The sequence below is a fragment of the Nuphar pumila genome, chromosome 3, assembly GCF_984573655.1.
Source record: "Nuphar pumila chromosome 3, dmNupPumi1.hap1.1, whole genome shotgun sequence".
Classification (NCBI taxonomy): domain Eukaryota; kingdom Viridiplantae; phylum Streptophyta; class Magnoliopsida; order Nymphaeales; family Nymphaeaceae; genus Nuphar; species Nuphar pumila.
Window position 1 is genome coordinate 14,531,486 of NC_143251.1, and position 23,416 is coordinate 14,554,901.

The window sequence follows — 23,416 nt, forward strand, 5'->3', positions numbered from 1 at the left end:
TATCTACTTTCCCTCAGAAAAAAAAAAGATGGGATCTATGTCATCAAATATTTTCAACATGTGGAGAGTATGCTTAAAACTTTGTCACACAAATAAAACTAAATCATAAAGAAAATAAACATGTTTTCAAGAAAGCATGCATGCCATGCAGAATATGAAAAATTAGAAGTTTGAGGTATATACCCTTTACCTTAGGCGAATCTCTTCTGTTACAAACTCCTTTGCATCATCAGCAGTAGTGACCAGAAAAGGTAAAGCAGATTTCACAGAATTCAGTATTTGGACATGTTCTGCAGTAACCTAACAGGGTGATGGAAAACTCAGCAGCAGAATGCTACAATATTTATTAAACAAAATGAAAGATTCAGAATAAATGACATACTGAAAAATATTAATTAAGCACTTAAAACTTCAATAGAACAACATTGAATGGATAAAAATGCACACACTCAAACATAAGATGTCCAGAAAAGGCCATAATATCCAAATACACTTACAATTCCAATTGCCTTATAAAATACAAGAACCATGTAGTTGAAAGCATCGAGGCCCTCATTTGCTTGACACTAAACCCAAACTAGCATCTTTTACCTAGCTTTAGGAACCTAGAACATGTCTATAGACTAGTTACCTGCATCTCAGTTTTGAACTGCCTCATTTTTCAGATTTTATTTCTTTAACCTAGTATTGCCCTATATATATAAAATATTCTACACAGTCAAAAAGGCTAGTTGGTACCTAGGCGGGACTAGTTGGCCTAGTTGAAAGCTAAAAAAAAATTAAGAAAATGCAGAATTTACAATAATATATATTTGTATAAGACTTAATAGAATCTACACACACACACACATACACATATATATATATATATGAAAAAACAGAATATAAATTTATATATCTGAAGAAAAGTAGATATACATATAAAAAGATATAGTTTCTATATATATATACATAGATGTGGTAAAAAAAAGTTTGGGCCTAGGTGAGGACTGGTCGGACTAATTGGGACCTTTTAAGTCCAAGACGCATAACTGCCCTGGACTAGGTGCTGACCCCATGCATAGGGTGAGTAGGCGCCTAGACGGTGCCTAGCTGCCGGTTTTGACTACATAGCCTATATCAATACAATAGAGTTGAAATCACAAAGGTTTAAGTAACAGAGACACATTGCCAGACCCACCGTACCTGTGTCGACATGGAGGCGGTTACCAGGCGCAGTGCGGGTATGATGCAGACCCGACCATTTTCATGTTAAAACCTTGGTTTGACCAAGGTCAAAGGGCCGGGGCCATTTTGGTACCGCCCCACCCGATATACCCCCTCCCTCCCTACCTCTCTCTTTTCTCTCCTGATTTGAAGCCCTAGACCCTCTCTCTCCCTGATCTCGCTCTTGATTCGCTAAGGGATGGTGCCATTTTGGTACCGCCCCACCCGATATCCCCTTCCCTTTCTCTCTTTTCTCTCCTGATTTGAAGCCCTAAACCCTCTCTCTCCCTGAGCTCGCTCTTGATTCGCCTCTTTGTCTCTCCCTTTGCTCTCAACTTCTCCCTCTCTTGCTCTTTCTCTAAATTCACCTCTCGCTCATCTCTCGCTCTTTCTCTAAATTCACCTCTCGCTCATCTCTCTCCCTTTCTCGATTTCCCTCTTTGTCTCCCTCTCTTTCGTTTCCCCCATTTCTCTCTCTCTCTCTCTCTCTCTCTCTCTCTCTCTCTCTCTCTCTCTCTCTCTCTCTCTCTCTCTCTCTCTCGACGACTGAAGGAGCTCACCTCATGGCACTGCAGTAACCTCCGATGGTCAGCGAAGAGGTAGGGGCATCTCTCGGCAATTGATATAGGGTGTTTTCAGTTTTTTTTAGGGTGTTTTTCAGTTTATAATTTACATATATTTAGTTTATATTTTCATTTTGTATTCAATTTATATTTTCAGTTTATATTCATTATTGCATATATATTTGGATATTTTCAGACTGAATATAGATTAATTAGACATTTTCAGCACCATTAAGAATAGTAAACTATTAGATATATTATTAGAAATTCAGACTGAATATAGATTATCTATTTTTAGGTATATATTTAGATTATTTCAGTTTACATAGGTTAGTTCTTGATTTTGTCATGTATGGTTTGATGATTTATTCTTATGTGGCATTTTTTATTTGAATTGTTTGATTGTGTAATAGGATGGCTGATAAAGGAAATGAAGCTATAAGTGCTACTAGCAGCAGTGCGACAACAAGCTCAACATGTGCTTCTAGTTCGGTACTTGATGATCAGTCACTATGGGCCCACGTAACAAAGTTGGGAAAATGTCCTTGAGGGGGATAGAATGTGCAATTTCCGTGTAATTTTTGTAATATGGAGTTTAATGGATCATGCACAAGAGTAAAACTCCATCTCTTGAAGATAAAAAAAACAAGGTATTAGGTTGTGCTCTCATATTGATGATGTTACTCTTAAGCTGTTGAGGAAGGAACAAGAAAACACTGACAAAAGAAAATCTATGATGGCATCGAGTTGTATTAACATACCACTGTTTAGCCATAAGAGTGGAGAGGCGACTGATCTCATTATGAAGGGAAGGAAATTAGATGCTAACCAGAAAATAATTGAAGGCAGGTTTAATGCACATGGAAGAGAAGAAATGGATAGGAAAGTGGGTAGATTCTTTTTTTCAAGTTCCATACCATTCAACATAACTAGAAATCCTTATTGGAAGGAACTAGTTAAATCCTTGGCAAATTCTAACTTTGAGTGGGTATATGCCGCCCAGTTCTGAGAAGTTAAGGACAATGATCTTGGTAGAGGAGAGAGCAAATGCACATAAATTATTGAAATATAAAAAGTTTTCTTGGCCTGAAAGTGGTGTTTTCATAATGTCTGATGAGTTGACGGATATACAGAGGTGCCCTTTGATAAATTTCATTGCAACTTCAATAAATGGGACAATGTTTTTTAAAACAATAGACACATCTGGGGAGTATAAGGATACAGAGTATATAAAAGGACTTGTTTTGGAATGCATCAACGAATTTGGAGAAGACAAAGTTGTGCAAATCATTACTGACAATGCACCAGTATGTAGAGCAGTTGGTATGGTTGTAGAGGTTGAACATCCTCACATATTTTGGACTCATTCTGTGGCACATAATTTAAATTTGGCTCTTAAGAGTATATGCAATCCAACAAGCAAGAACAAAGAACCTATTGCTTACGAGTCGTGTTCATGGATTGAGAAACTAGAGGATTAAAAACATTAAAAAATTTATTGTAAACCACCAAATGTCACTTATTATTTATAATAAATATTTTGATCTGCAGTTGTTGAAGGTTGTCAAGACTCGTTTTGCATGTGTCATTATATTTAAAATAATTAAAAAAATGAAGAATGCACTATTTCAAATGGTCATTGATGATGATTGGGTTTTCTATCGTTCTAATGATGTTGCAAAATCCCAAACTGTCAAGAGATGCATTGTTGATGATATGTGGTGGGACAATGTCACTTATTTTCTTGAGTTCACAGAGCCCATTTGGGAGATGTTGAGGGTTGTTGATCAAAATGTTGCTATGCAGCATAGGGTCTATGGGATGTGAGATACCATGATTGATAAAGTGCAAGCTGCAATTTTTAAGCATGAAAAAAAAATTCTACCCTTGATGACTCGGCTTTTTATGATGTGCACAAAATATTGACAGCACAATGGGGCAAGAGTAACACCCCTCTAGAGTGCATGGTTCATTCACTGAATCTAAAGTAATCTGGAAAAAAGTGGCCAAGTGAAGGTTTTGGTCGAGTGCCACCAAATAAGGATTCAGAGTTAGCAAGAAATAGGGTTTTTTGTTTTAATAGAATTTTTCGGGATACAGAACAAAATATAAAAGTGTACAGTGAGTTTTCAAAGTTTTCTATGGGACTATTTGACTGTTTGGAGGGGTTGATGGATAAAGGTGATGATTATTCTCTTAAGTGGTGGGTCACATATGGATATGACTACCCTTTACTTCAACATCTTAAGTTTAAGCTACTAGCACAACCTGCTACATCTTCCTGTTGTAAAAGAAATTTCAGTGCATATGTACAAATTCAAAACATTAAAAGAAATAAGCTTACTAGCAAGCAAGCAAAATATTTGGTGTTCTTGCATTTTAACCTTCGATTGCTTTCACGAAGCAAAGAAGAATATAGGTATCCAAATTATAAATTTTTGTGTTTACTTCTTTCTAGTTTGTATATTAAGTTTTATATGTTTATTACATATTTAATACATAATGATTTAATTTGTTTGCAAGGGAGCACCAAGTTTTAAGATGTTAATGCTAAAAAAATTGATTTAAAAGGAGATCATGACTTGAAAAGTCAGAACATTGAATTAGATAACCCTGTTCTTCCATCATCCATTGATATGGGTGACAAAGAAACAGCCGAGCCATGACTTTTTTTTATGGCCTTTTCTGAAATTTTTGACTTTTTTCTTTTTTGTAAGCTTGTTATTTGTTTACTTGATAGTTGATATTATGTTTATGAATGTTTTTCTATATTTTTGTTTGCGAAGTGCTAATTGTTAGGTATTACTGTCTATTATCTATTTATCTAAAATTGTTATTAGCTTATTATAACTTGTTTCTTAAATTGTTAATTTGTTAGTTGTATCTTGTTATTGAATTTTGATTCTTTGAATAAAAGTTGTTAGCATGTTACTAGTTTAGTTGGTCACCAAATGTTAATTGTCACATTTAAATTAATTTATGTTGTTGTCTTGTTGGAATAATGGATTTTGATTCTTTGAAATTACTTTGTGTGTGTGTGTCTATATATATATATATCAGTGTGTCCCCATACCAACATTTTTTGGATTTGACGTGTCGTACCCTTCATACATGTACCCATACCCATGTGACATAGGGAAGGGTGCATCCTTATCAAGAAACATCCTCCCACAATTTTCCAACCGCCATATAACCAAATTGATAATTGCAAATGGAAGACAAAAGGGTTGTCAGAGACAAGTTTTAGTTTTTTCAGTGATATTTTCTCAAAGCCCAACAAATCCAAACCTAGAAAATTTATAAAGCAACAGCAACAATGCAAGGAGATATACAAATATATATGAACCATATTTAAAATAAAAATGCAAAAAACAAGTGTGAAAAGATTATCAAAATGTCACAATGTTACCAAACTGCTTTTCAAAATTGTGATATTTGAAATAAATGTATCATATTTACTTTTAATATCATTTATTGATCCATCATGATAATGGTACGGCCTGTGTGTGTGCACGCGCATGCACACACACATACACATCTCCCCACCCCCCCCCCACCCCCAACACACACAAACACGCAGATGGGAACATATTGGCTACACTCGACCGCACCAAACTATCTAGTAGAAACCATTCATTTTTTCACATTTCCCTATTTTTACATATCAAGCCCCATGGATATGATTTACATGGTTTATTTAGTCAAAAGCATGTTTTAGATTGTCAGGTGTTGCATAAGCATGTTTCTTAAGAGCTTCGAAAAGTTAACAGCTCACATTGCAACTATGTCACATAGGTGCAGGTGTGGGTGCGGCACTTTAAAAAAACTTTGGTGCGGGGGTGCTAGAGGGTATATATATAACTTTTACATAAAAAAAGCTCTCAATAAAAAAATATGTTTTTCACCATAAACAATAAAAAATGTAGAAGTATTGCTCTCAATAAAAATTTTAATCGGGTATTGCTTAATCAGATTTGGATTTATATACATTTAATACAAAAGTTCATTCCAATGCAATTTTCATTTTTTTTATCAATACATTTAATACAAAAGTTTGACCTACTCGGTTCTCCCCATTTAATACAAAAGTACATTTAATACAGAATCTGACCTACTCAAACTTTCAAAGCTTTGTATATGGGACAAAACTTTAAATAATTAAAAAAAAAATAGTGTAATTATTTTGGACAAAAATAACCCTATGTGTGGGTTGACCGCACCTAGGATCACATTGACCGCACCGAGTGCGGCACCCGCACTCGCATCGCGTCGATACGGGTGTGGTGGCCTCTATGCCGAGTCCCTGTGACAGCATTGCACCAAAAGTAAAGTCGGTCGACTCAAAAATGCAACTCTTAATAAAGGAACAGTGCCAAGCGCACCTGTGGAGTCAAATTAATCATAGAAAGCTTGCACCAAAGAGTTTCTTACAGTACAGTTCAGTGTAGGCAATATTTTCCTCACACATACATACATCACACACATACATACATATATATAGGGATACATTTGCTACCCTTGTGTGTAAGGAATTCATATGGGGAGGACATTTTGACCAAATATGGCCACATGGATGTGTTCAACATGGCCAAAATGGTAGGAATCAACCCTTAGAACGTAGTTTTTTGACATAAAAATATGTTTTTTTTTTAGGTTTGAAAATTAACATCACTCCAATTAGGAACATCAAATAATGAAACCAAGTTGAAATTGAAATGTAATGTAATTGATGACAAATTTTAAAAGAAAAATAACTCAAGTGAATATGAAATAAATAAATAAGATTATACAAGAAAATAGATAAAGTTAATGACACAATGTTGACTGTGCCTGAAAATGGTTTGACTATGTTGATGAAGTGTCATATCATGTCCGTGAAGTGTTTGGGTGTCGTGTCGTGTCATGTCGGTGCAGGATATGCATGTTAAGTGAAGTGTCCATGTGACATAGCCACAACGAAAGCAAACATTATATATATGTCACACTAGAAGCAAACATTGGTTCATATTCATAGGGTATGACTAAGTTTTTATGTTGGATGTCACTGGCTTACCGCAACCCTCTTCCTTTATCCGGGCTTGGGACCGGCAGTGTATAACTAAACAGTTATACACTGGAGGTTAGTCACTTGTAACATAGGGTCTTTAACTGGTAAGTTGGTAGAGTTAGTAGATGTTATATGTAGGAGAAAGATTGATATTTTATGTCTACAAGAGACCAAATGGGTAGGTGAGAAAGCAAAAGTGATAGAACCTTGGGGATATAAGATTTGGTATACAGGAATAAATAGGAATAGGAATGGAGTAGGGATTGTTATGAGTCGTGAGTTTAAAGATAATATAGTTGAGATCCGTAGGAAGGGTGATAGGATTTTACTTATTAAATTAGTATTAGGTACGGATATTATTAATATTATTAGTGTTTATGCACCTCAAGTAGGTTTAGATGATTCCATTAAGCGTCAATTTTGGAAAGATTTAGATGGAGTAGTACAAGAGATATCTTACAGAGAAAAGCTTTTCATCGACGGTGACCTTAATAGAGATGTAGGCATTAGTAGGGATGAATTTGAGAGTATCCATGGAGGCTATGGTATAGGAGAAAGAAACGAAAGTGGAGAAAGGATTTTAGATTTTGGTTTGTCCTATGATATGATCTTAGCAAACACTTGGTTTAGGAAGAGGGAGTCTCACCTAGTAACATTTAAAAGTGGGGTTAATACGACTCAGATAGATTTTTTCCTACTTAGAAAGAGAGATGGGGGTTGTTGCATCGATTGTAAGGTTATACCGGAAGAAAGTGTAGCTACACAACATAGAGTCTTAACTTTAGATCTTAGAATTAGACAACGCCGCAAAAGGGATAGACATAGGATAGATCCTAGAATTAAGTGGTGGGCACTGAGAGGAGCTAAACAAGGAATGTTTGTAGAGCAGGTAGTTAAGAAAGTTGATTGGTGTCTCGAGGAGGATTCAGAATCAGTGTGGAATAAGATAGCGGGTGGCATGAGAAAGGTGGCTAAGAAGGTATTGGGTGAGTCTAAAGGGGGTGCACCGCTAGGTAAGGATACATCATAGTGGAACGAGGATGTCAAATTAGCTATTAAGGTTAAAAAAGAGTGTTATAGAAATCTAAGTAAGAGTCGTGATAATGAGAATTTTGAGAAGTATATGATAGTAAAGAAGGAAGCTAAAAAAGTAGTTCGAAACGCGAGGGATAAGGTATATAAGGAGGTTTATGAGAAGTTGGATACCAAAGAGGGCAAGAAGAATATTTATAGGCTTGCAAAGATGAGAGATAGGAAATCGAGGGATCTGGGTATGGTTAGATGTATCAAAGACGAAACGCAAAGGGTTTTACTCAAAGATGAGGAGATTAAGGAGAGATGGAAAGATTATTTTGATAAGCTATTTAATGGAAGTCATGCTCAGGATCTTGGAGACTTCTTCATTCCTTTTCATGAGATGAATTGTGACTTCATGCGCAAGATTCAAAAGAAAGAAATTACAGAGGCTTTGAAGAAAATGAAATCAAGAAGGGCAGTTAGCCCAGATAGTATACCTATCGAGGCTTGGAAATGCTTAGGAGAGAAAGGTTTAGAATGGTTGACAAATCTTTTTAACAAGATTTGGCGGACAAATAAGATGCCTAATGAGTGGAGGAAGAGTACTTTGGTGCCTCTATACAAGAATAAGGGTGATATACAAGATTACACAAACTATCGTGGTATAAAACTCATGAGTCATACTATGAAACTTTGGGAGAGGGTGATTGAGTCTAGGTTGAGGAAGGATGTCATGATATCGAAGAATCAATTTGGTTCTATGCCTGGAAGATCAATTATGGAAACTATACATCTTCTTAGACAACTTATTGAGAGAAATAGAGAGAGGAACAAAGATTTGCATATGGTTTTTATTGATTTGGAGAAGGCATACGATAGAGTACCTAGGGACGTTCTCTGGTGGACAATGACAAAGAAAGGTGTTTCTCTCAAGTACATTAGTATAATTAAAGATATGTACGAAGGAGTAGTAACCAATGTCCGCACTTGTGGAGGGGTGACAACCAATTTTCCTATAATGGTTGGGTTACATCAAGGATCTGCTTTAAGCCCTTTCCTATTTGCTATAGTGATGGATAAACTTACGAGATCAATTCAAGAAAATGTGTCGTGGTGTATGTTGTTTGCTGATGATATTGTTTTGATTGATGAGTCTAGAGTTGGGGTTAATGCTAAGTTAGAATTATGGAGACAGACATTGGAAGCAAGAGGTTTTAAGTTGAGTAAGAGTAAGACAGAATACATGGAATGTCGGTTTAGTAAGAAACGAAGTAGTGATGGGAGTGTAGTGAATCTTGGTGAGCAAGAAATACCGGTGGATGATTGTTTCAAATATTTGGGATCTATCATTCAAAAGTATGGAGAAATTGATGGAGATGTAAATCATAGGATAAAGGTTGGGTGGATGAAATGAAAAAGTGCAACTGGAGTGTTGTGCGATCGTAGAATGCCATTGCGGTTGAAGGGAAAGTTTTATAGGATGACTATTAGGCCCGCTTTACTATATGGTACGAAATATTGGGTTGCCAAGAGACATCATATTCAAAAAATGAGTGTATTTGAGATATGTATGCTTAGATGGATGTGTGGAAATACAATAAAAGATAAGATTCGGAACGAGGAGATACGTAAGAAAGTAGGCATTGCACCCATTGAAAATAAGATGAGAGAGAATCATTTACGGTGGTTTGGACATATTCGGCGAAGGCCTAATGATGCTCCAGTTAGAAGGATGGAGAAATAGGAAAATATATTAGTTAAAAGAGGTCGAGATAGGCCTAGGAAGACTTGGATGGAGATGATAGGAAAGGATATGAATGCTTTGAACCTCACCGAGGACATGGCATTGGATAAAAATGATTAGATGAGAAGGATTCATGTGGAAGACCCAGAATGATTTTCTTTTTTGGTTCATATCGCTGACCCCAATTGTTTTGAGATGAAGGCGTAGTTGTTGTTGTTGTACACTAGAAGCAAACATTATATATGTACATATATATATCATACTCACCGATATCAGTGATATTTTGAAAATATTGCAAGAAATTCTTATATTTTAAGGTAGCAATAATATCAAAAAATCCCACAATATTCTCAAAATATCACTAAAATTAAGATATTGCAATATTATCATGATATTTTTTTAAAAAAATTAACAATCTTATTTTTATATATTTTAAGTTCAGTTTTTTTATTTTTGTTTCTTTTGTATTTTAAAAACTTTCAAAGATCGTTTATTTGTATTTTTGTAAGAAAAATAATAGAAAATCTATTGTTTCTTACTATTATTTATATTATTTCCAATTTTTTAAGCTTCCAAGATTTTTCACCTTTTGAAAATATCTCTAAGAAAAACCCTCATTATGAAATTACCTTGAACGATATAGGATATATATACATATATATGAGATAATATCTGCTACCCTCATGGGCAAGGAACCCCCAAGTAAAAAACTATAATATTTTTAATTGTTTAATGTTTTGGGAACATCTGACTCTCCAAATGTAATCTGCAGCTTTGGGTTAGTAGAAAGTGGTGTGTGGATCATGCTATTTCAACGTGTATGTAAGATTTGGCAGGGGTTGAAAAATCAACAGCCTATAATATACCAAATTTTTAACCCACATAAAATCACATTTTTACGTCAAGTCAAATATGATCCAGGAGTCAATTCCTACTTTTTTGACCATGACAAACACATCCATGGCGTTAGATTTGGACAAAACACATGCACATTAAGAGTCCAAACCATGGTTGCCATTCTAGGAAGCGATACGGGAAGCGGAAGCGGGAAGCGTGGCACTTTCAAAATTTTAGGAAGTGGGAAGTGTAGGACGATTTAAAAGCGAATCAAGAATCGTCTCGAAAGCAACCTAGGAAGCAAATCGAAAGTGACCTATGAAGTGAACCGAAAGCGAGGGGGAAGAAAAAAAAAGTAAAATAAAATAAAAATACAAAAAAATGAAAAAGGGAGGGGGCGTGGGGAAAGCGAGGGGGAAGCGTGCTTCCCATAAATGGAAAGCACGCTTCCCAAAAAAATCAGCACTTCCCAGCACATTTGAAAAGCGCGACGTTTATTGATGAAGCAACAACCAACAAGAAATAAAAAATCTCAAATAAATAATGAAAAATATGAGATTAACATGTAAAAGTAATATTAATGCAACAACTTGATCTATGTAAGTATCTAAGAAATAAAATATGAGCATTCATTCAATAAAAAATTAAAATTAACAACGAAATGCATACCTACAGCAATACCAAGATTTATCTAAATTAACAACTCAAAACAAAATGAAAAAAACAAGTTATGGAATCAACTACAGCAATACCAAGATTTTGCATAGAGAAAACAATCTTTTACAGATTATGTGGGAAGGGAAGTTTCTTGTTAGCTTTTATTTGTGTTTCTCGTCAAACAAGACAAAAGGTAAATTAAATGAACAATTTAACAGAGGCTTTCTTTATTCTTTTACCCCAGTTGATCAGGTCAAGGGACCTTGGATGTCGTCCATCATCCGCAGTCAAAACCTATTCGTACAAAAATTATCCATGCCATCACTTTCAAAATGAAGAGCATCAATGGCTGAAATGTGTCCAAAACAAGATATTTTTTATGGGTTTTGAGTGAAGCAAGTTCTAGTAATCGAGACAGAGAAAACACAGAAAATGGGTGTGCTTTGCGTGACTCGGACGCTTTATAAAGTACTTAGAATCAGGCCCGATCACTAGATTTGCATCGATTTTTTAGTGTCGTTCATTTTGATGATGAACGACATTCAAGGTACCTTAGACAGTTGACCAGATCTGCTCTCGATCTACATGATGATAGAGCCCAACGTTAGCAGTCAGTCAGTTTTTCTTTCCTTTTGAGAAGAACCATAGTGGCTTTTGTCCCTCTTCATCATTCAAGTGGTTATGCGTCGTCTCCTGATGAATGTCATCTGCACATATGGATGGGTGAGTCAGGTATTGCTCTCATCCCATCTTTTTCCTTTCAAATTCCTCTGGTTTCAAAGGTTAGAAGGACAATCTATACTGATTTGGTGCCAAAGAAAAGGAGATGAACGTGCTCTGCTTCTTGCTTCTAACCAGCTACCTCTACAAATTTCAGCATAAGCAACAATAGCTCCTCTTTGTTCCCTATCGTGACTGGTATTTTTGCCATCCATTGAGTTGCTACAAGCATTAAGGACAGAGGTTCTAACTTTCTGCATCGTCCTCTTCAACACGAGGAGAAATGAAGAGATCAGGGTCGGATATTGGTCGCAATCATCCTACCCAAACAAGGAAAGGTCTGAACGGAAGTCCAGAAGGAGGCATCTCTGTTATTCAAGAAACAGAACCATCACCATCTGGAGATGAAGATGGATTCGAGTTTGATGTATTTTTAAGCCCTAATGTTTGGTCGAATGAGGGTTTTGACCCTCATTTGACCAACTAAATCGAGGCGTGTACGCCTCATTCTGAGGCGCACCTCGCCTCGAGGCGTGCGCCTCAAGGCCTATATGAGGCGCACGTCTCGAGGGTTTTACGCTTCACACATGCGCCTCAAGGCATAACGCCTCGCCTTAAGGCGAGACATGCTTTCCGTGCCTTTGAGGCGTGTTTTTAATAACACTGGTGTAGCTAGAACACTTGGGTTGTTCTTGCTTATACTCATACGAGTCTCTTCCCCACTTAGTTTAGTAATTACATCTTTAAGAGAGGGGGAAGTGAAGGCGGATAAAAGAGAAGACCGAATTTGTTTGAATTCAGGCCTAAGCCCATTCAAAAAATTAAAAAATTTATCTTCTTCCAATTGTTTATGACGAAGCTCTATGGCTTCTCCACTCCACTTAGGTTCGAGCATAGCAAGCTCATCTTAAATAGAAGAGAGTTCGGCAAAATAGTACCTTATAGTCATCTCTCTTAAAATATGTAACATAATATATAATATAATAATAATATGATATATTATTATTATATTATATATATATTTTTATTTTCTTTTTATTTTTTATTTTTTATGTAATAAACATTATCTAGTTCACATAGAACTAGATAATGTAATTTGGTCAAGTTCCGGTTGGAACTTGACCAAATAATCTAGCCGTTGGAACTAGTCCAACGACTAGAAAGGGAGAGCTCCTTATGAGCACTCCCTCTTGCTCTTGTATAAATAGGGGTGCAGCCCCTCTTGTTTAGACAATTCTTGTAATGCTTTTCAAGCATCCTTTTACATAAATAAAATTTATTTATTTATGTGTGTGTTCTTCCTATTTTACCCTTTTTAAGGGCTTTGCTTAAAGTGTCTTTTAGACACTTCTTTTGAGTGTTTCAAGGGCGATCGTGGACGACCTCCATTTCATTACATGGTATTAGAGCTACGTGGATACTAGATCTTGGAGAAAATCTGCCTTGGTTTCCGTGCCCTTTGCAAAAGCATTTCGCCACTTGAAGAGAAGTGTTTTATCACTTCATTGGAAGAGCTTCTACATCTTGTATCTCTTTCTTTTTTCATTCTTTTATTGTTCATCTCTTCTATCCCTATTCTTTCTCTCCCCTTGTAATCGATGGATGGCAATGATAAAGTCACAATCATTCCCATGAAATCAAGTGATACGAATTATGTAACATGGGCGTCAATCATGAAGCACCATATATGGGGAAAGGGTCTTTGGGAGATTGTGGATGGTTCCGATTCGAAACCTAAACTATCTCTTACCAAAAAAGAGAGAGATAAAGAGGATTCTCTATTAGAAGAGGAGAAAATCAAGGCCCTAGCCTCTTATGAGAAAAAATAGAAAGAATGGAGAATGGCACATGCAAAAATAATATCATGGCTTATCAATAGCGTTGACATTAAAAAATGCTCAAGTCTTGCCAAGTTTGATCATGCTGATAAGGCATGGGAATACCTTAAAAATATGTATTCCCTTAAAGATATTGCACATGTGTGCAACCTCCAAGAAAATGTTCGAATAATGACCCAAGGAGATAAAACGATTCGTGAATACTACAATGGGTTGTCGGAACTTCGGGAAGAACTTTCTCTCTTAGAACCAAAGTGGAATTGTGCCGAAGACATCGAGCTTCGCCAAAAGCAACTAGATGTCGTACATTGTACACTTTTACCAGTTTATAACTGGATTAATGTCGGAATTTGAAACCACCAAATCGGTCCTTCTTCACTGAGAAAAAATTTCTTCCATTGTTGAAACTATTGAAGAACTAACAATGGAGGAAAATCGTTTCCGGAAAGGCTCCTCTAGAGCTGATGATGATTTTGTCCTAGCTGTGTCTAGGCCTGAGAATCATACTCGAACCTACAGGCCAACTCATTTTGGGAGACAAAATGACGAGTTTGATAAAAGAAAAGTGATTTGTCATCACTGTCATGAACCGGGGTACTATAGGCCTCAATGTCCAAAATTAAAGAAAAGAGATGAAAAGAATGTTGCATCAGTTGAAGAATCAAAAGACCAAGATACACCTATTTCTATGGCTCAACTTATGGAGATTCTTCAACCTCTTCTTCAAAAGGCCTCTTCTTCCGTCGAAGCCTCAACTGGAGCGGCAGTTGCATCTGTTTCCGGTCCAGGTAACTTTCCTTGGCTTTTAGATTCTGGTGCCTCATTTCATATGACCCCACATTTTAAATGCTTATCCGAATGTTTTAAAAATAACTCAAGTATTTCAAAAGTCTTTACAGCATATGGAACATCTTTTGAAATAAAGGGAGTTGGGTGTTTTGAAAAAACCAAAACTTTTTGTGTCCCAGAAGTTAGATATATCCCAAAACTCAATTTGAATCTCTTATATGCTTCTCAAATTTCTGATTATGGATGTAATATATCCTTCTCTTCTGATGGCTGCTGGATACAGGATCGCCAGTCAGGGAAGCTGATTGAGGAAGGCCATAGAGAATGAGGACTATATTACATGGACTTTTTGGAACTACCCGAGAATGCTTTTTGCTTAAATGTTCAGAAATTGGAAACAAACTTATGGCACAGAAGACTTGGCCATCCTCATATGTCTAAAATCCAATATTTTCTAAGTTTGGGAAAGTTTTGTAAATCTGAAAATATTGCTTGTAAAGACTGTATTCTTGAAAAAATGAAAAGATTACCTTTCTCAAGTAGAACTTTTGTCTCTTCAAAACCTCTTTGAGTTAATACATTCGGATGTTTGGGGAACCGCACCAATAATTTCTAAAGGTGGTTTCGCATATTATATCATTTTTGTAGATGATTTTACTAGACATACTTAGATTTATTTTCTTAAACATAAATCTGAAGTTTTTACTCACTTTCAAATATTTCATAAAATGATCACAAACAAATTTCAAAGTAATGTCTCCATTTTTCGCACTAATTCAGGGGAAGAATTTATGTCTGAGGAGTTTAAAAAATATCTTAATTCATATGGCATTATTCATCAGCGATCTTGCCCAAATATCCCGCAACAGAATGGTCTTGCAAAACGCAAACATCGTCAGATTATGGAGACCACTCGGACATTGCTAATAGCAAGACAAGTGCCAAAAGGTTTTTGGGCTGAAGCAGCTTTAACTGCTACTTATCTCATAAATCGAATGTCATCTTCTTCTTTAGAAAACATAACTCCAATTGAAAAACTTTATACCTTAGCTTCAGACAAATCCAGACTAAGAGTATTTGGTTGCAAATGTTTTGTATTTACAGACAAAAACGATAAATTCTCTCATCGTGCTATTCCATGTGCCTTTTTAGGATATGCTGAAAACCAAAAAGGGTATAGATGTTACGATGTTCAAAATAATAAGTTATATGTGTCAAGGAATGTGACCTTCCTTGAAAAAGAAATTTTGTTTGAAAGTGAAAAATCCACGAATACTACTGAATATTCCTTTCTAATTGACTTAACTTCCAAATCCAATGAAGAGGATTTTGAATGTAATATTGATATTGATCAAAGCCCTACTAGCTATGAACATGATATTGAAGATCAAACTAGTAGGGATGTTAGTCTTCAGTATTCAAGACGAAGAATTGGAGAGCAACGCCCCCCATGTGCGTTAGAAAGATTCTCTGAAGCCCCTCGTAGAACTTCTAGAATCTCTAGACCCCCTGAGAAGTTTGTCTTATGAATCATTTTCACTCGCATATAGGGCAGCTCTTGCTTTAATTCAATTCTATGTTGAACCTTCCTCATGTCTTGAAGCCAAAAATCATGCAGAATGGATTGAGGCTATGAAATTAGAGCTAGATGCTTTAGAAAAAGCCAATACTTAGTCCATCCAAGAATTACATCTTGGAAAAAAACCTATAGGTTGTCGATGGGTCTATAAGGTCAAAACCAAAAGTGATGGGACCCTTGAAAGATATAAGGCACGACTTATAGCCAAACGCTATGCTCAAGAGTATGGCATTGATTACGAAGAAACCTTTGCTCCTGTGGCCCGAATGACTACAATTCGAACTTTAATTGCCTTAGCCGCTATTAAGAAATGACCTATATTTCAAATGGACGTCAAAAATGCCTTCTTAAATAGGAGTCTTATTGAAGAGGTGTACATGGAAGCTCCTCCTGGTATTAGTCTTCCTAAGGGTAAAATTCTTCGTCTTGAGAAAGCGCTTTATGGTCTTAAACAAACACCAAAAGCCTGGTATGACAAGTTTAGCCATGTTATGTCTGATATTGGTTTTCGTTCTTGTTTGACTGACACTGTCTTGTTTATTAAGCAATCTGATGCAGGTATCATCATTCTTCTTCTTTATGTGGACGATATGATCATCACTGGAGGTGACAAACAGGGAGTTGCTAATATCGAAACTCTGCTTAAAACTCATTTTGAGATGTCTGACCTAGGACTATTACGATATTTCTTAGGAATAGAAGTTGCTTATTCCCCTAGAGGGTATTTGATATCTCAATCTAAATTTGCTTCTGACATTGTTTGCAGGTCTGGCATCTCAGATGAAAAGAAAGTAGATACTCCAGAAGTAGTTAATGTTAAGATGAAAATTGATGATGGAGAACGACTTGAAGATCCTACTCCATTTAGACAACTTGTTGGAGCCCTTTCCTACCTTTCTATCACTCGGTCAGACATTGTGCATGCGGTCTACACGGCTAGTCAATTTCAACATGCTCTCACCTTTGTTCACATGGGAGCAGTTTTACGCATTATTAGATATTTAAAGAGTTCTCTTTCACTAGGACTCTTCCTGTCGGCATCATCATCTTTAGATTTAATTGCTTATACTGATGCTGATTGGGGAGGTGATCCTAATAATAGGCACTCAACCACTGGTTTTTGTGTGTTTTTAGGTAAATCTTTCATATCGTGGAGGTGCAAAAAGCAGCAGAAGGTTTCTCTTTCCTCCACTAAAGCCGAATATAGAGCCATGGCAACTACAACAATGAAGGTTGTTTGGCTCCGAAGATTGTTAGCTGACATGGGAGTTGAAGCAACACAGGCCTCGCGCATGTACTGTGACAATAAGAGTGCAATCTACATCACAAGCAATCGGACCTTTCATGAACGCACCAAACAGGGCCTTACCACCTAGACCCATAAGCCTAGGTGATGGCCTTGCGCCTAGCCCGCCTAGGCATCACTTTTGACAACTAAGCATATAACTCTTCCCATGTGTGATTGTGGAGCCTCAAAGGCCCTGTCAGATTTATATCAACAAGAGAAGCTTAGCGAATTTCTAATGGAAGTCAATGAGTCCTACATAGCGGTGCGAAGCCAAAACTTGATTACGGATCCCCTCCCTAGTGTCAACAAAGTATATAGTCTCTTGCTCCAAGAAGAATGGCAGTGAGAGCTTCACATAATGCCAAGTTTGGAAAATGATGATGTTGCTATAGTTGCCATAGTTGAGAGTGAGATAAATCGGTTTCAAAGGGAATTGTTAAATAAAGGAAAGGGATATCGTGAGTGATTGAAGTGTGACCACTGTGAAAAAGATGGGTAACACTAAGGAACATTGTTATCATCTACATGGATTCCCCACAAAGGAGTGCAGCTGACGCTCAAACTCAAAATGTCGCTGCCCAAGTCCAGGCTGAAACCAATGTGATCAGCAATCCTACACTAGCGACCAGCAGTAGTGTTGCATCTCAGCTTACCAAGGAACAACTAATGCAGTTTCTTTCTCTCATTCTGGCAGGTAACCATCCAATGGTTAACATGGCAGGTAATCCCTTAGCCAACTTGGTTCATTTCTTTTCTAACGTATGGATCCTTGATTCGAGAGCAAGCAATCACATATTTTGCTCTCTTCCAGCATTATCATCTGTTCAACCTTATTCTACTAAGCATGTTAAATTTCCTGATGGTACTCGCCCACATAGGAGAAGATTTTGCAACTCCCAATATCAAGCATGATCATGTGTTTTATGTGCCCACATTTAAATTCAATCTGATTTTTGTTAATAAACTCTTGACATCTTTGGATTGTAATGTCATATACCTATATATTTTTCCTACTTATTGTGAAATTCAGGATCATCAATCAAAGAGGATGATTGGAGTGGGTAGTGTGTGTGTGAGCTTGTATTTCCTCAAAACGAATTCTAATAAAGTTGCAGGCATCTCCATTGATCGTGATTTTGTGTTTAACGTGTGGCATTGGTGCCTCGATCATCCATCCTCCCAACGTCTCACACTTTTATCTCAAAATAATGATTTTATTTCATTAAGAGTTGTTATTGTGATTTGTGTCCTCTAGCAAAACAAACTCGGTTGCCACTTTCTAATAGTGAGTCTCGGTCTTCATGTCTTTTTGTGCTCATCCATGTTAATATTTGGGGTGGGTATCCTACTCCATCTATCACGGGAGCTCATTACTTTCTTACCATTATAGATTATTTTTCCCATACCACTTAGGGTTTTTTATGAGATTTGAGTCGCAAAAGAAAAAGATATTACATAAATTTATTACCATGATCAAAACACAATTTAACTCCCAAGTCAAAAACATTAGATCAGATAATGGATATGAATTTCTCTCTCATGATATGCATAAATTTCTTCGTGAGAATGGCATATTGCATCAACATAATTGTGTTTCAACACTCCAACAAAATGGAGTTGTCGAACGCAAATATAAGCATTTGCCTGAAGTAGCAAGAGCTTTGAGATTTAAAGCTCATTTGCCTGTTAAATTCTAGGGGTAATGCATTCGCACTACTGCATACTTGGTCAATAGGTTGCTTACCTTTGGGTTAAGTGAAAATTTTGATGAAACCCCTCATAAAATGTTATATCACTCCAAACCAAAATATAAGCACTTAAGGGTTTTGGGGTGTTTATGTTTCGCTTGCAAGTGCGTCTTTGTTGGTTACCCATATGGTCAAAAAGAGTTACAAGGTTTTTGATCTTGAAACTCAAAACATCTTTGTCAGTCGGAACATTATCTTTTATGAGCAAATATTTCCTTTCCAGACCTGCCTAAAACGAAGACCAGGAGAGCCTATTTTACTTGTCATTCATGAGGATATAGATCCAAAACTCATTTTACCTGATCCAGATCAACCATCTAAACTTGAACCCATCATTGAGTCCATTCCAAAAACCGGTCTAGAACCAATTACCGAATCCATTTCCATAACTAAGACTAGTAATGAGTCAACCCAACTTAGGAGTGTAATGAAATCAGAGCAAGCATAATGGAATGCCTCTTATGGGCATACAAGAACACAACCAAACACACGAGACCACTTAATAGTCAATCACACATGCACAACACCCACACAAGGGTCAAGAGAGCACATAAAAAATATAGACAATATACTGCAAAATGCTTGAGAAAGCATTAAAGATTACAAGGGGAGAACCCCTATTTATAACCTCAAGAGAGGGGAAGAGGGGCAGCCTAACTAGCTGTGCCCAACTAGCTATTGGGGTGGCTCCCAACGGTCACCAGCTCCAACAGCTAGTTGGAGCTGTCCCATCGGCTCATGCTCCAATAAAGAGCAGAAAAACAAAAATAAAAAAGAGAAAACCAAGTCAGCCCCTAATGAGCTGACCACAATTACAATGCAAAGAGACTGAAGTAGCCCTGATGGGTATTTCGGTTTACATACATTAGGATATTACAAAAGATGACTATATATATATATATATATATAGTACATATGAATACATATGTATTAGATACACATTCTTAACAAGGAGATCCACTCGAACCAAATCCAAACCTGCTTACTTGGAAGATTATCAAAGCTTGTATGTCGCACTCTACACACATAGATCGAACTCAAAGGCGAAGATTACATTGTTTCCACTTTCACATTATCTATCATTTTCTCAGTTCTCTAATGAACATCTAGCCTTCCTTGTCTCTATATCCTCTCATAATGAATCAAAGGATTATAAAACTGCCATGAAAGATGAGATGTGGCATGAGGCCATGGGAGCTGATATCAAAGAGGTGGAGAGCAATAATTCTTAGGCACCTACTAAATTGCCTCCTAGAAAGAAAGCCATTGGGTCAAAATGGGTATTCTAAAAAAATATAGATTTGATGGATCCATCGAGAGGAACAAAGTGTGTCTGTTAGCTAGGGGATACACACAGCAAGAAGGCCTTGATTACCATGATACATTCACGCTCGTGGCTAAATTGGTTATTAAGATGCTTACTTTCCATAGTTGTCATCTGTAATTTCTCATTGTATCAATTAGACATAAATAATGTGTTTCTCCATGGAGATTTAGAGGAAGATATTATATACATATATATATATATATATATTATATATATATATGAGAAAATGCCATTGAGATATGCCAATTAGGGGGAGCCACTTGCCTGCCGCTTAAACAAATCCCTTTACGGACTAAAGCAGACATCACGACAATGGTTTGCAAAGCTTTTGGATGCTCTTAAATAAGCAAGACTCAAACAGTCAAGGGCAGATTATTCTTTGTTTTCCTTGATCTCTGGTGAAAAAAGAGGACTTTTGTTCTGGTCTATGTGGACAATGTTAGTGTGACCGGAAATGATGAGCGTATCATTATCAAGTTAAAGGAATTTATCAACAAGCTTTTCCATATCAAAGATTTGGGAAAGTTAAAATACTTTCACAAAATCAAAGTGGGCAGGTCCAAACAAGGAATTTTCCTAAACCAAAGGAAATATACTCTGCATCTACTCAAGGAGGTTGGGTATCTTGGATTCAAACCTATGGATATCCCAATGGAACAACATCTCAAATTAGACCATACTGGATCAACTCAAGGAGGTTGGGTATCTTGGATTCAAACCTACGGATATCCCAATGGAACAACATCTCAAATTAGACCATACAGGGGAAGTTCTCAAAGGCCCAGCTTCTTATAGAAGTCTGGTTGGGCGACTCATATACTTGACCATCATGCGGCCAGATATAACATATCCGGCCCATATTCTGAGCCAATTCATGCATGAATTGCGTGAGCCACATTGGGATGTTGGAATGAAATTGCTTAAATATTTGAAAGGCACTCCAGGATGGAGAATTTTATCATGTTCAAACAGTACCATGTAGCTTTCATGCTATGCAGACTCAGATTGGGTGAGTTGTCCATTTACCTGGTGCACCTTCCTTGGGGACAGCCCTATTTCTTGAAAGACCAAGAAATGGCCAAATGTATCAAGGTGATCTGCGGAAGCGGAATATCTTTCTATGGCATTAGCAACCAGTGAAATTACCTGGTTAAAATTCCTTATTAAATAACTTGGTTTTACTCACCCCTCTCCCGTCATATTGTACTGTGAAAATCAGTTAGCACTATACATAGCTACGAATCCTGTCTTCCATGAGCTCACCAAACACATCGAGCTAGATTGCCACTTTATTCAAGAAAAAATTGAGCAACAAATGATCTGCGCCAAATATATATCAAACAAGCATCAACATGCAGGTATATTCACAAAGGCCCTTGGACGTGATCAATTATCATATCTTGTTGGCAAGTTGGGCTTGATAAACCCCCCAAGCTCCAACTTGAGGGGGAAGTATTTGAAATATAACAGTAAATTGTAGAACTTTACAGTACAGCAGCCATAAATATGGAATTTGCTAACGTAAATTCTATCCACAAGATAGTTGCTGAATTTAGAAGATAAGAGGCAGAATTCTTGGCACCACTTCAGCTGATGAAATCGGTGGAGATTTCATATGATTTGGGTTTTGAATTGTTGTTGTAACTCGTTCTAGATAGGACGTCATCTTCTCCCTTCTTTATGGAAAGTTATTCTTCTTTTTCTTTATATATATATATATATATATATATATATATATATATATATATATATATATTTCTTCATGTAAATTATGTAAGTATCCACATTTACACAGAAATACAAGAAAGTTTGCATTCTTCACAGTTTATGAAAAAAAAAACTGCCTAGGGTATTTTTTACACAAACCAGGTTTTGACATCCAAAGTTCCAAACAGAGTCAAATACTCAGTTTTGTTGTTGTAACTGGTTTTCACCCAAAACCAGGTTAAATGTCACACAAACGAGGCCTAAATCGGTTTTCCTCTCCAAGTAACTAACCAAGCAAGAAATATACGAAGAACCCACCGATCACAAAAAAAACCGTGTAATTTGTTAAGTGCTCACCTCTACAAGCCCAGTTTTCATCTTCCGATTAATCGCCTCACCAGGCCGAGCCCTAACCACACCCTCAACGGCTACCACGTACTCCAATCTCAATTTGTTCGCAACCGAATGTGCTTCCGGGAACTGGTCCGGGAGCGTAGCGACCTTCCAAAATCAACGACAACCAATCATAACACAATCCACATCGAGTAGGAAGCCAATCGATGAAAGAAAAGACGACCGGAGAGACAACCTCACCTGAACGATTCCAGAGTGATCCCTTAGGTTAAGAAACGTAACGGACCCATGAATTCGGTGAAGCGCGACCCATCCGCAGAGCCGAAACCTCTTCCCGACGTCGTCGACGGTCAAGTCGCCGCAGAGAGCAGTTCTGGAGACCCATTCGAGGCCGTTCTGGTTGGATATCGGCCGGGTTTTGGGTTCGGAAACCAGAGCTTCCGGAGGAGACGAAGAAGAGCAAGCGGAAGCAGCGGAGAATGGCCGCCTGGACGAAACGAGATATAGTAGTGGGAGGCGCGGGCGATGGCCGATCGAGTTGCAGAGGCGAGTTGAAGGAACGAAGACGATCGGAAGAGAACGGATGATGGATGCCACTGCTTGCACGCGAATCGACAATGGCGACATTTTGGGGAAGATAGAGAGAGGAATCACTGGCTTCTTGGGGAAACTAAGGCGGTTTGTGGTGTTATATTATCCTCTTTGCACTCGTGCGAAGTTCAGCAGGCACGTGCCATGCTCAATGGATCGGATCCGACTCGGTTCGGTTTCGGGTGCAAGTTGGGTCCAAAAAGGATCCCATTCTCTCACGGAGGATCTGTGCTGATCTTGGCTGTCCAACTGATGCATCTGGACGGTTAGAGTTAGTCCGCATCCAGGTGAGAATCTGGGCTAAGGGATCCATTCTCGGTTGGGTCCTAGCCAGACTTTGTCATCAAGAAGTAAGTATAGATATAGATGTCTAAACTCATTAAAACTCAAGTCAAACTGTCCGG

At 37.3% G+C, this 23,416-nt stretch overlaps 1 protein-coding gene across 1 annotated transcript in view; it reads right to left on the bottom strand.

The window, feature by feature from the left end:
• Positions 1-23,078, bottom strand: part of LOC149842073 (aspartate--tRNA ligase, chloroplastic/mitochondrial-like) — a 63,909-nt gene extending 40,831 nt beyond the window's left edge. The window contains exons 1-3 of the mRNA XM_089998880.1: positions 22,662-23,078; positions 22,425-22,568; positions 191-300 (exon numbers count right to left, since the gene is read on the bottom strand). Of these exons, the coding sequence (XP_089855006.1) occupies positions 191-300; positions 22,425-22,568; positions 22,662-23,048 (641 nt within the window). The 5' untranslated portion in view covers positions 23,049-23,078. The remainder of the gene's footprint in view (positions 1-190; positions 301-22,424; positions 22,569-22,661) is intronic.
• Between the last annotated feature and the right edge of the window lie 338 nt (positions 23,079-23,416).